Source organism: Papilio polytes, unplaced genomic scaffold, assembly GCF_000836215.1.
Source record: "Papilio polytes unplaced genomic scaffold, Ppol_1.0 DF823699.1, whole genome shotgun sequence".
NCBI classification, from domain to species: domain Eukaryota; kingdom Metazoa; phylum Arthropoda; class Insecta; order Lepidoptera; family Papilionidae; genus Papilio; species Papilio polytes.
The window spans coordinates 84,268-97,598 of NW_013525505.1; the positions used below are offsets into that span (position 1 = coordinate 84,268).

The 13,331-nt window shown below is 35.8% G+C and overlaps 1 protein-coding gene across 1 annotated transcript; it reads right to left on the reverse strand.

Moving 5' to 3' along the window:
* Positions 1-927: 927 nt before the first annotated feature.
* On the reverse strand, positions 928-11,817 carry LOC106103873 (N-terminal kinase-like protein). Its single transcript, XM_013283785.1, has 13 exons — positions 11,214-11,817; positions 10,608-10,837; positions 9,924-10,100; positions 9,093-9,321; positions 8,218-8,361; positions 7,452-7,633; positions 6,500-6,728; positions 6,023-6,110; positions 5,310-5,471; positions 4,635-4,775; positions 3,877-4,001; positions 2,894-3,107; positions 928-2,415 (listed from the first exon to the last, which is right to left on the reverse strand). The coding sequence occupies exons 1-13, from the start codon at positions 11,589-11,591 to the stop codon at positions 2,264-2,266; spliced, it is 2,451 nt and encodes an 816-aa protein (XP_013139239.1). The 5' UTR covers positions 11,592-11,817; the 3' UTR covers positions 928-2,263.
* Between the last annotated feature and the right edge of the window lie 1,514 nt (positions 11,818-13,331).

Genomic DNA, 13,331 nt, shown 5'->3' on the forward strand with positions numbered 1-13,331 from the left:
GTTACCATATAGTTTTTTTTTGTTGCCATTGCTTGTCATTTAATTTTGTTGCCATTAGTTTATATAGCATTTTTTATAGTCTCAAAATATGTACCAGTACTTAATTTTTATTTCGTTATTTACATTTTGTTACTAACAATTGTAGTTTGCTATTAAAAGATTTCGCTTTATTTGTTTGTTTCATTTCATCATTATTATACCTTCATTTTTAATAACTAAGACATTTTGATAGCTCCTGAATTAAAAAAATTTGTCTTCATATGTAAAAATTTTTATATGACAAAATGAAGAATTAACTCAAAATATTTACTATAGAAAGATGGTTTTTCTATTTTTTTTTTTACAAATATCAGAATCAATTTCTATGCTCAGAAGTTAATATTTCTATATTACATAGAAAATATAGAGAGTAAAACTGGTTTTAACATTTTTTTGTCTCTAAAATGAGTTTTAAAGGGATAAATAAAAGAGTTTGTTTTTTCCGCTTTTATTTACAGAAGTGTAAATATTCGTAATTAGCGCGTAGAATAAGAATTTCTCTTACGACACATTCAATATCAAATACATGCATCTCACTGCAAAAACTAAATTACAATGTATCTTTTATCACAAATAATATAATTTTTAATATCGATTTGTCATTTGTTATTTAATTTTTGCAGTAAAAAATTTTGCAACATTTAAAAATTCACACCTATTTACTTATAATTCTCTTCAACCACAAAATACAGAATTTGGGCAAATCAAATTTACATATATATTTTTTATTTTTAAGAGTTGGTATGTAAAAGTGCAGTTTAGGACAGTGATAAAATAAATTCTTGGAAGCTATATAAATTATAGGGACTGAAGAATAAAAATTAAATAATTTTCATGTCATTTTTCATGTTTTTTTGAATGAATATAGCAAAAAATTAAATTAACTACACATATTTTTAATTTTATTCAGTTCACGCTAGAAGATGATTTCTTTTTATTTGAATTAGTTTAATCGACATTAAGACAATATAGTGGTTGTTGATTTTTAAAATTCAGGAATGAATTAATTAAATTTAAAAAAATAAAAAAATCGACCAGTAATCAATATAAAAAATGCTTAAAAATTGTCGAAATATTGTAATAAAAGTTATTTTTCAGGTATTTGTCCTCGAATAATACGGAATCATAAGAAAAAGAACGAAACACGACAATTGCATTTAATTACACATCGAAATTTTGTTATCTTGATATAATCTGTTTGATAAGATGGTTGGATAATAATAACAAATAATAATCGTTTTGATATGTTCAATGATGAATTATTATTTAATAAATGTATGTAAATTCAAAGCTTTTTTATTTCCAACCAGAGACTATCAGTTGTTGACTATTACAAAAATCGCTGTATTTGACAATAAATTGGTGTCATTCTTCATAAGAAAGGATCAATTTGGTTTAATAAAGATGGGGAAGAATTACGAAAATGCTTAGCCTTAATTTATCTTAACTATTCATAAGCACAATCCGTTCATTTTGCAAGATCAAAACGTAAATTAAAGGTTAACGCACATTCGTCCACGCGCAGCCTCGCCGTGACCGATTGAAAGGGACAATGATATTAATTTCTTAGGAAAAAGATTCGACATTCTCGAAGTTGATTAGTGTGCGTTAACCTTAAAGCTGTCATTTCAGACATTTCAATGAGCATGTATAAAAATTTTTAGATTAAAAAATTGTCGATTTTATTATTTATAGTATAAAATGGAAATGGTCAGTGCAGCTTTTCGCGGGTGCGCGAAAACTTGTCTCGATGTAAGGCATTTTCACACAAGATAAAAGGGAGCGGGCATACTTATGATAAATTCCCTAAATCTATCAAATATCCAAGCTTAATAGAAATTACAAGAAATGTATTGAACAAAACAATATGCATAAATAAGTCAAAGTAAAAGATACCGATATTAAAGCTAGATAATATATTTTTTTAATCGATTTAATTATATTATTCACACTAAAATAAAAAAAAAAAACCTGGGCGGTTGTAAATTACATGTCGCAATTAATGGATAAAATATGTAAGAATTTTCAAATATCATTGAAAAGTTAAGAACATACTAAAACACTCTAAAACTGACCTTTTATTACCCGCTCCCTTTTAGTGCTTGATGTCAAAAGACATTGAACAAATTCACAAAATGGCGGCAAAAATGACGCCAAAAAGTGGTACACGTAAGGGGACGGGGTGGATGTCGCCAGCGTCGCTTGGTCCGCGTATGCGCGGGCACTAGAAGGGCGGCGGAGGTCCGGATATCTTGGTGCCCAGCTTCATTGGTCCCTGGCCGCGCGCGCTGCGTCTCGCCTCCATTTCTCTCTGTCTCTGCAGTTTTCTCTCCTCGCGTTTTCTTCGCATTTCGTCCATTTTTGATGCATTGTTTTCTACGGTTAAAAAAGAATAAAATTTAAACTAGCTATACTTTCGGTTTCGCTGAAATTGTAAAATGTTTGTGGGAATTAAGCCAAGCAGTTTCGATTACTTTTATTGATTACTAGTTTTCGCCAGCGACTCTGTCCGCGTGGAATTAAAAAAAAAAACAAAAGTGAGTAGCCTATGTGTTCTTCCAGACCAGATCCTCTACGTCTATGCCAAATTTCATCGAGATCTGTTTAGGCTACAAACTCTAACATCCATCTAAACTTTCACATTTATAACATTAGTATGAAGTATGATAGTATGATTTAATGCAATTTAGTGCTTTAAAATTTTCATTAACGGACTTGTATTTCGAGTTCCCTTAAATGCAAAATTGTGGTTAATTACTTGCAATGATAAAAAAAGTAGAAAAACGCCTTTTATAACACTATACTCTATTTAAAAACCTTATTTTTATTTAGAATAGGATATCAGTGTGTATACCGTCAGCATTCTCCTCGATGGGTTCGAACTCTGTGTCCTCCCAGCCGGCGAGCGAGTCTGAACTGTGTTGCGGGGCGGGCGCGGGCGGGGGCGCGCTGCGAGCGGGGCCGCGCACGTACGTCGCGTGCGCATTGTTCGCTGACGACATCACCGCCTCCGACCACGTCGCGTTGTTCCACGTCTCAGATGGACTGGCGAGCTCCGCTTCCGCACTCTAAACGTAATGTCACGTCATCTAATGATCAGCGAAATTGACGCCCGTCGAATAGTTGAGCTGCTTCCAGAATGTTCTATCGCAACGTCATAGCGAAAAAGACGTCTGGAATATTTGAAGCGGCATCGAGAATGTTCCATTGCAAATTTTATGTTACTCGGAAAAACGAGAAAATTCTGATCATTCTTCTGAATTCGTCGAAAAAGCAAAGTGACAGTCCACAGACAAAGGAGATACGCATAAAGAAAATCCCCTTCCTGTCATCCCTCCTCTATTAAATGTACTTTCCCTTCCTATCCTCTCCGGTATTTTAACCGTCACCGTATTCTAATCGACAAAGGAGACACACAAAGAGGATTCCTGTCTCTATCAAATGTATCATCATCATCATGACCAGCTCACTATACGTCCCCACCGAGGGGCTCGGAGCCTACCCTAAAGTTAGGGTGACTAGGCCATAGTCAACCACGCTGGCCAAGTGCGGGTTGGTTGACTTCACACATATCTTTGAATTTCTTCACCAATATGTGCAGGTTGCATCGCGATGTTTTCCTTCACCGTAAGAACGCCGGGTAAATTATGTACATATGAATATTCGAAAAAATCGAAAATCACATTGGTACATGGCGGCGGGATTCGAACCCAAGACCTGTAGATTACAAGTCAAGTGCTCAAGCCACTGAGCCACCGACGCTCTATCAAATGTATCCCTTCCTATAATTTGCGGAGTTTTTCCGTTATTGTAGTACAGAGTATAGTGAATACTGACTGGTTGTTCCTGCAGCGTGCCCCACTCGCCGTCCCAGTCGTCCTCGCAGAGCGCGGCGAGCGCGGGCGTGGCGTGCGCGCTGCCGCTGCTGGCCGGCGACTTGCCGCTCGCGCCGCTACCAGTACCTGGCAAACACGTATCATTATCATCATCAGCTCACTATATGTTCCTACCGAGGGGCACGGAGCCTACACTAATAAAGAGGCCACAGATAACCACGTTGGCCAAGTGCGGCTTGGTTGACTCCACACAACAGTGGTAGAGCCCGCGCTAACATCTTAGCACGAATAGGCCGGCTCGCCCGGTGTAATACCACGACCACACAGAAAACAGGCGTGAAGTGGAAGCAATTCCGCGTACAGTCTGATGAGTGTGGTCCTGGAGGCCTAATTTTAGTCCCTTTCCCATTCCACCCTCTTCTTAAGAGGAAAGGATGGGAAGGAAAAGTGGATTTGACGGCGGAGGAGATGCATAAGGGAAATGTCCTCTTTTGTGCGTCTCCTAATCTCCGAAGATTGGGAAAAGGTTTAATTTTATTTCTCACTGTTTTTATGCTTTCTTTTGATAAATTAATTATAATTGTTGGATGGATATTTGTTACTAAGTAACTACAGAACTGTTCAATTGATCTCGCTGAAATTTAGCTATAACGTGGAACATAATCTGTGTAGGATGCTAATTAAGTTTTTTTTTAATTCTGCGCGGACGGAGTCGCAGAAAACAGCTAGTAATAGCTAAAATAGAAGTGACAATCTCACCTGCACTAGAGTCTATCTCGCCCCACGCTGTCATGTCCCAGTGCTCAGGGTCGTAGTCGGACGCGGACTCGCTGTGCTCCAGTGACGTCATCGACGTCACCGATGATGTTGTCGTCGACATGCTGCTTGACGATGGTTGCTCTAAAATTATCAGATATTAAAATTACATTTTTATATTTAAATTCTGTTGATCAAGTAAAATTAATCTGTAAAAGTATGGCTACAAATAAATTTAGTCAAGGATATATGACAAAGTTTTCATATGACTAATTTTATTATTAACATTTTTCTTAGATCATAAATTTTAAATGGATGGCAAATGGATCTTGATGAAATTTGGCACATATGTAGAACATAGTCTGAAAAAAACATATAGGCTATTTACTTTTGTTTTTTATTCTGGGCGGATACAATGGCAGACAAAATGTATTTAGAGGGAGTAAGCAAATGAAGGAAGTCGAGTTAGGCGATGCGACGACAACCCGATAACAGAATAGAAATGCGTTGCTGATGGAAGCTTGACACAGACTACGAGGACGTTTGAATCCATCCTGAGATCATAGGGTCCTCTCACCCGGTTAATCGAGGATGCCACTCTGAGATATATCTATTGGTACTATAAAAGTGAACGCAATTGTGACGTCACTCAGTGACGTAAAGTGAGTGAGCACGTACCCAGCGAGCCGGGCTTGGAGAGCGCGGACTTGATGGAGTGCTGCCCGCGCGCTGTGTCGGAGTGCGAACGGTAGAACTTGGCGGTGACGGCGGTGACGGCCCAGCCCGCCCACGTCGCCGCCGCGTTGCTAAGCGACGGCGTCGCCGTGTGCACATCCGCCTCTACACATCATACTATAGTACTTAGAAGGCGCACACCTTTGATTAAACAATCGCACAACCGCGCGATTGTCGATTATTTCGCAGCCAATTCAACTGTTTAGTTGCATAACTAAAATAGAGTGTGCGCTCCATATAAGGTCATAGGAATCAAAGCGAGACTAAACAGCTCGGCGGTGGTTTAGTCAAAGGCATGCACGCGCTTTTGCTCATGTTACGCAGCAAAAAATATTACCATACAAATATAAATTTACTAGTAAACAGTCAAATTTCAGGTTAGTATGTTTAAAAAATTATAACCTAACATTGATGATAACGTAATGCGTACTAGGGCTCTTTAAATGGAGCTTTAAGTCCTTAAGTTTAAGGTATTGTTGGTGAAAATGACTATCTACGAACATGGACAATAGTAAGTTTCATACGAATGGCAGCGTAATAGCTATACTGGACAATATTGAGAAAACATATCATATAAATTTACTTGCTGCTATTTTTTTATGTTACAAAATACCTATTTAGTAAATACAAAAAGTTACATAAACCGAATTTCTTACCCATTCCTTCCTTTAAGCTTGGATCTTCAGATACCTTCTCTAGTTTACCAAGGAAGCCCCTTATTGTCCTGAACGCCGCATCTCGCACCTAGAAAATAAAATTCTATACTGTACCAATCAAATTATTAAACACTTCATTTTATTGTTACCTTTGTAAAACATTTAATTGAAAGTATCGAAAACTAAAATCGTCAAAAGTCAACGAAGGCTCTTGCGATTGGCCAAAAATTCCTTATAAGTAACTCATCTTGCTTCTTTGCTGTTAGTAGCTTTGTCCCTTTCTTGCATGACGATGTTTACAAATTATTCATCCCCTATGTTTAATAGCGTAAAAACATTTAGTTTATAGTGTGTCGTAAGTGTGGGGCTTTTTATAAAAGAAAAATATTCAAAAATATATTGACATTACTGCATCCTATATAATAAACAAGTGTATGTCTATATTACTTATTTTACGAATAAGATGCAGGTTATTGCCTGTTTCTCGGGGTCCGTGGTGAGGGGGCAGAGCGCCGGCAGCACCCTGTTGGCGACCTCCGCGAGCAGGAAGTACTGCTGCGTGGCGGCGAGCGCCAGCACGCCGGCCTGCCGCGCGGGGGGGAAGGCGTCCCGCGTCGCGCGCACGAACGCCGACACCAGCACCTTCTGCCGGATCTGCGGGTGCAGGTGCGCCGCTATCTTGCCCAGGCACACTGTCGTGTTCGTCCTGGTTACGAGAGAACCATAGAGAAACTAAACATTAAAAGCCTTATAAATGAACGCGGTTTAAAGTTAAACTTAGGAATAAACAAAGCAAATATTAGTACAAACTTAACATTTATTTGTAAGGCTGTGATTATAAAGTATACTAATAAATGCAAAAGTTTACATGGATGGACGTTTCTTAGAGTTTGTAGCCTAAACCTCTGAATGGATTACAATGAAATTTGGCATAGATGATATCACTTTTGTTTTTTTCATTCAAAGAGGACGGAATCAAAGGCAAAAGCTAATCTAGTATATTGCTATGTCACTAAATGATTAAGTAGTTTATTATTGGTGATTTTTTTTTAATTTGTCCAGTAGTTTATGAAATAATTTCCTCTTTGTATTAATAGTTGAATGCGGAAGGCGGAGAATCGAATTTTGTGAAAGGTATTTGGGATGGTCCATATCCAACAGTTGGCAGATAAAGGCTGATGATGAACTTTGCAAATATTCTTGGTCCACCAGCGTGCAGTGTCCTTCCCTTGCACCCCTTTACACTCTTCTAGACATGAATTAGTCTAATGTGACATTTGAGGATTTTTTTTTTACCCATTTCGATCATATTTCATTACTCATAATGAAATTAAGTCAGTCATAACAACAAACATGTTTGTTAAATTGGAACTTATAGTTACAGTTTACTGTCAATCCTAAGTTCGAAGTAAATCCTTTGCCTGCTTACCTAATACCTCCTTGATCGTCTTTGGACTGCAGCCTTGCGAAATGTTTTAGTACTTCGACGTTTAAGTTATTGTAGTTAAGTTTAGATGCCAAATGGATGATGGACTTGACAGTCTGCTCTCGTATGATTGCGTTAGTATCCAGAAAGCCGTGCACCACTTGAGGGAATATTTGGTCATTTACCTAAAAAAATTGAATACATTATATCAAGAATACAACCTACAGAGTAAAAAAAAAGAAAGTGCTACGGAGAATAAATTCGTATCAGAGTTCTAGCATCTTCTTTTCTTTTTGCGTATATAGGTCTTGTGACCTTAAATGCCTAATTCATAAGATACATTTTAAAACAAAATTTCGTATTGAAATAAGATATGATTAAAGTGATATTTTTCATATAATTCGGTTTTAAAGACTTTATTCTCAAAAAGAAAATTTTACAATGCCACTTACGTGAGAATATTATTACACTTAGTTGTATTGCATTGCACTATTATATGGCAACTAGTCGCCGATATTAACAATTTTTTTTATTTCAAATATGTCGCCATAACATAGATTTTATTCATAATAGTTAGCGAAAGTTTAGATCGATGGATGTTAGTAAGAGTTTGTAGTCTAAACGACTGAACGCATATCGAAGAAATTTGTCATAGATAGTCTGGAAGAATACATAGGCTACTCAGCTTTTGTTTTTTTTTAATTCCACACGGACGTAGTCGCGGGCGAAAGCTAGTAAATAATAATAACCAGTAGGTGCAATAACTTACAGTAGAATTCTGTAGATGCATAATGAACTGATCTAATTGCTGCAGCAGCCGCGAGCGCGTCGTGCGGTCGTTGGACGCGAACAGCTTCACAACGCACGGCACAATCTGTTTCTGATAATCCTCTTCCTCCAACAATTTACCCAACTGAAATACAATATTTAATTACATATATACAGTGTCAAATTGTTGACTATTGGTGCGGGATACCAGTAAAATAAAATGAAGTAGTAGCTGGCACAACTTACTTCATAAGATCATTTCTATACTAAGGTCTCCTTGAGAGAAGTAGCTGGCATGCAAGTATTCCTGTAGCTGTTACAAAAATAACTATCATACTAGTTATTTGCTTGCCACATATAGTTAATGCTTAAACTTCAAGTCATCATGCAACTGTATAATGACTAAGTTTTATTGTTTAACAGTGGTAGTGCCCGCTTTAACATTTTAGCACTGCAGGGCCGGCACGCCCGGTGTAATACCACGGCCACACGGAAGACAGGCGTGAAATGGAAGCAATTCCGTGTTTCGCCTGATGAGTGTGGTGCCGGAGGCCTAATTTAAGTCCCTTTCTCTTTACCACCCTTTTCTTATAAGGAGAGTTTGGGAAGAGGAGGTGGATTTGACGGTGGAGAAGATGCATAGGAAGGGGAAATATCCTCTTTATGTGCGTCTCCTCCTCCGTCGAATAAGGGTAGGCAACGCATCTGCAATTGCGGATGTCTATGGGCAGCGGTCGCTTCGCCATTTTGGCGGTTTCAGGTGGCCGCTTGCTCGTTTACCACCTTATATTATATAAAAAAAAGTTATAAGTAAAAATTATGGTAGATATCTTTTTTTACTTATACTACAATTTTTTACTATAATACTGTGCTTACCTTAAACATTGGTCCCAATACCGCGGATCCCGCGTCTCCATAGTGAAAAGCTGTCAATAATTGAGGCAAAATCTTATGCACACACACCGCCTCAGGGAAATTGTCCAAATAAGAACTTAATGTTGAGAAGAATTTCACTTTCTCCAATTTATCTTTTATTTGAATCTCTTCTAGGAACAACATTGTATCTATCAAATCATTTTTAAAATAGCCACCTAATTTTCTACATCTGAAAATAAAACGTTGCTATATATTAAAATGAACTTGTGCTTTAACAATATTACATTCATACTATATTATAAAGAGGAAAGATTTGTATTTCTGTATGTATTGAAATAACTTAAAACTACTGAGCCTATTTTTTTAAAACAATTCTGTCACTATTAGAAAGATAATTTATCTGTGAGTGTGTTAAAGGACACATTTTTTTATTTTTTTTAATTTCACGATGTCGAAGTCGCGAGCAACAGCTATTTACAATATTCTGACAAGAAAATTAGCCTGGTTCTAATTCTGCCTGTATTTTGTAAATGTTAATACTTTTCTATTCACTTATTTGTTTGATTGTTCTCGACTTATAAGGCAACAAACATCATTGAGATTTAAAAAAAAAACATTTATAATTACACTAGCTTTTGCCTGCGACTCTGTCTGCGCGGAATTAAAAAAAAACAAAAGTTAGTAGCTTACATGTTCTTCCAGACGATCCTCTACATCTATACTATATTTCATCAAGGTCTTTTCAGCAGTTTAGGCTACAAACTCTAACAAACATCCATCTAAACTTTTGCATTTACAATATTAGGAAGATTATAAATATTTAATTTATACCTTGTTATAATATCAGCTGGGTTCGGTCTGGAGGCAGGATTTGCGCTGACTAGTTCACAATATAATGTACAGAGCTGCTTTGGTATGGTATCAACTGTTTTGAGTGCAGGTTGATTTTTTAATGGACCATTAAATGCCTCCCATATCAGACAACCCAGACCCCACATATCCGATGAGCTGTAAAAAGACAAAATTTAGAGTAATCTTTGCTATCTATCTATACTCTATACCATTATAATAAAGTGTAAACACACACTTCTTTGTTGCCTAAGATAAAAACACTAATGTGGGAAAGAGACCAAAGAGTCATGTCATGTCATTTTGACATTTGCTATTGATAATTTGATAAATGTAAACAATAAAATAAAATTTTCATAATTTCGTGCGCATGAAGTCGCACGGGAACAGCTAGTTCATTTAATAAAAGGGTAAACCATCCGAATATAAAAGGAGATTAGTCATTAATTTTACAGTTAAAAATAAACTAAATTTTAAAAATTACAGGTATTTGTTTTTGATTAAAATGTAATGTATCTTATGATCCCATGAAACTAAAAATAAATTTCTATGCAGTTGTAAAATATTGAATTTTACATGGAAACTTAAATAGGACATCATTTAGAATGTGCAAAAAATGATAAAAGATTTGTATATTTCTATAAAAAAAGTTAGTTGTATATTTACCATTTTGTAACAGATTTCAGTCTGGCTGGATCATTCTTCTCTGGAGGATCATATATTTCGAGAGATGGTAAAATCTTAATAGGTATTGGACTAGATGTGTCTTGACCATGTGCTGTGAGGAACTCAAATCCCCCGAGCTTCCATTCCCCAGCAGATGTGACAAAGACTGAATAAAGGCAGACATTGTTGTGTCGCATATTACCATCATTGTTAAAAAATGATAATGCTCTCTGGAATAAGTTAACTTTATATAATAAGTTACATTTAGAAAATAGTTAAGTGTAACCAGACTATAAAAAATACACACTATAGAATTAAAAAAAAATTGAACATGTTATTGTATAGCTTGATATTAATTATTAAAAGTTTTTTAATTACAAAAGGTCAAATAAAGGAAGAGGGGTAAATGTTAGAACTGATAACAAATGTCAGTAGCCTATTTAAATTTATTTCCATTACAAGATAAAGACTTATCTTGAAAATAAGGACAACTATTATTTAATTTTAATAATTTAAGTCTTATAACATTATATTCAACCATTACAGTTTTTAAATACATAAATATTAATTACTGTTTAGTAATATAATGTGTGTGGAAATACTTACAGTAATTTGAAATATACCCCATGCTAGAAACAATTCTTTTTGTTGACCCTCGAGTTTCATATCTTCTAAATGAGTCACTAAAGGTTCAACACATTCTGTAGCTACATATAAAAATTTCTCAGTTTCACAACTATCTAAATAATGTAATAAGCTGGGATGTCTCATAGTTTTCAGCTTCTTAAGTGAAGCTTTTGCTATATCAAAAAGAGTCTCCGAGTTTTTCTGAACATCGAATAAAAAGATTGACACCTCATCTTGTGTTCCTCTTTTCTTTCCCCTGTGTAATGACCAAACAGATCTATCCTCCAAGCCTGGAATTGGGTCTCCCACTTCATATGGAAAGTCCTTAGTGGGGTCCCGTGAGAAAAACGACCACATATTGCACGAAAGTCAATAAATACTTATTTACAAGTTGTAAATGCTTTTATACACATTTTAATAAACGTATCACATAGAGAGTTACAATTGAATTCATAGTTAAAACACAATCCGTTTCTTTATGGGAATTGTAAAGTTTTTTTACAATAACAAAGCGACAATTACTATAATTTAAATAAAATCACAATTACTAAGATAAACTACAAAAGAGATGACAAGCTAGGGTCCCTATAATGTACGACCCGATAATGCACGGCCCAATAATCCGTGTACAAACAAATCCCTTTATTTGTACACGGATTATTGGGCCGTGCATTATTGGGTCGTACATTATCGGGTCGTGAATTATTGGCCCGTACAAATAATGTACGGCCACGTATTGTACGGCCCGATAATTGGAAGCCATTGGACACGGAATATCGGGGCGTACAATACATGTACACGAATTATTGGGCCGTACATTATTGGTACAGCCCGATAATGTACGACCCGATATTCCGTGTACATCAGATGACAGGTTCTTCCTATTGGTCAATTCAACTCGTCTCTCATTGGTCAAAAACGTTTTACTGTTATTTATGGTTTGTGCCTCGTTTAGATTAAAATTATAAAATGTAATTCTTGCCACTATAACAATAAACATAAAAAACAAAATGTAATAAATACCTGATTTAATAGATATGATTTTAAGATGGTCTAATAAATACTATGTATTTGTTGACAATATCCTTTTTACGGAAAGATGTTAAATTTATTTGTTCTGAAAATTGTCAAGGATCTTTTGAAAACGTTACTTTGTTAAAAACCAACCCAGAGAAGGGTAGATTAAACAGTTTCGGACCAGGGGTGAGTTACGGCCCACTTAAGACAAAAACACAGGTTTTAGGGGTCTTACGGAAAATAATTGAAATCATGGATGTATTACAGAACAGTGTTGGGGTTTTTATATGTTTGGCAACACCTTGTACAGGAAGGATGATTTGAATATTGGAACAGTGTATTTAAATTTTATAAAGAATTTGATGTTTGTAAACAGAGACTTATCACGACACGTACCGGGCAACATATACAAACATAAGACTTTATCAAATGTAATATGTGACTGTTTTAATACTGCAAATATACCAGTTGAATATGTGAATACGAGTGTTTTAATAGACCTCCACCTCCAGAGTCCGGGACGTTGATAAGCAACCGTCCAACAGGTTATGGGCCCAGATATTGAAAAGAATAAAATTCATGAATTTTTACGAAGAATTTGAAACAAGAAAATAACCATAGCCACCAGATTGTTGATTATAAATATGCATGGCAACCAAGATGGATTCAGTAAAATTTAATTTGAAGAATGAAGAAAGTATGGAAAATAGAGAGAACTTCGCGAAAGAGATATTGTAAGGAAAAGTTGTAGCGGAGTTTATGAAGTTCGAGAAGGTGATGGTATAGGGAGAGATTATTGAGAGGGAGAGAGTACAGAAATGAAAGTCGAGAAGAAATAGGAAGGATTGTAAGTTATGAAGAAATAGGTACTGGAAAAGAAAAAAAAATAGAATGAAACAAATGACAGAAATGCCAATGAAACTGTAATAACTGAATTTAATTTGTAGTCAAGGAGGTATACGGATGTTTAATGAAACATAGAAGTTTATAGTGAGTCAAGAAGGTGTAGGTTTTTCAATAAACTTGAAGTTTATGGAGTCAAGTAGGAGTTTAAAGATGAAAGTTGGGAGTTTATAGAAG

What these genes read in the sequence shown, in the direction of transcription:
- LOC106103873 (XM_013283785.1), bottom strand. Translation starts at nt 11,591, where the DNA reads ATGTGGTCGTTTTTCTCACGGGACCCCACTAAGGACTTTCCATATGAA. An exon ending in GGGGTATATTTCAAATTACT is followed by an intron (nt 10,838 to 11,213) that starts GTAAGTATTTCC and finishes AACTTATTCCAG; the next exon opens with AGAGCATTATCATTTTTTAA. An exon ending in CCAGCTGATATTATAACAAG is followed by an intron (nt 9,322 to 9,923) that starts GTATAAATTAAA and finishes TTTTATTTTCAG; the next exon opens with ATGTAGAAAATTAGGTGGCT.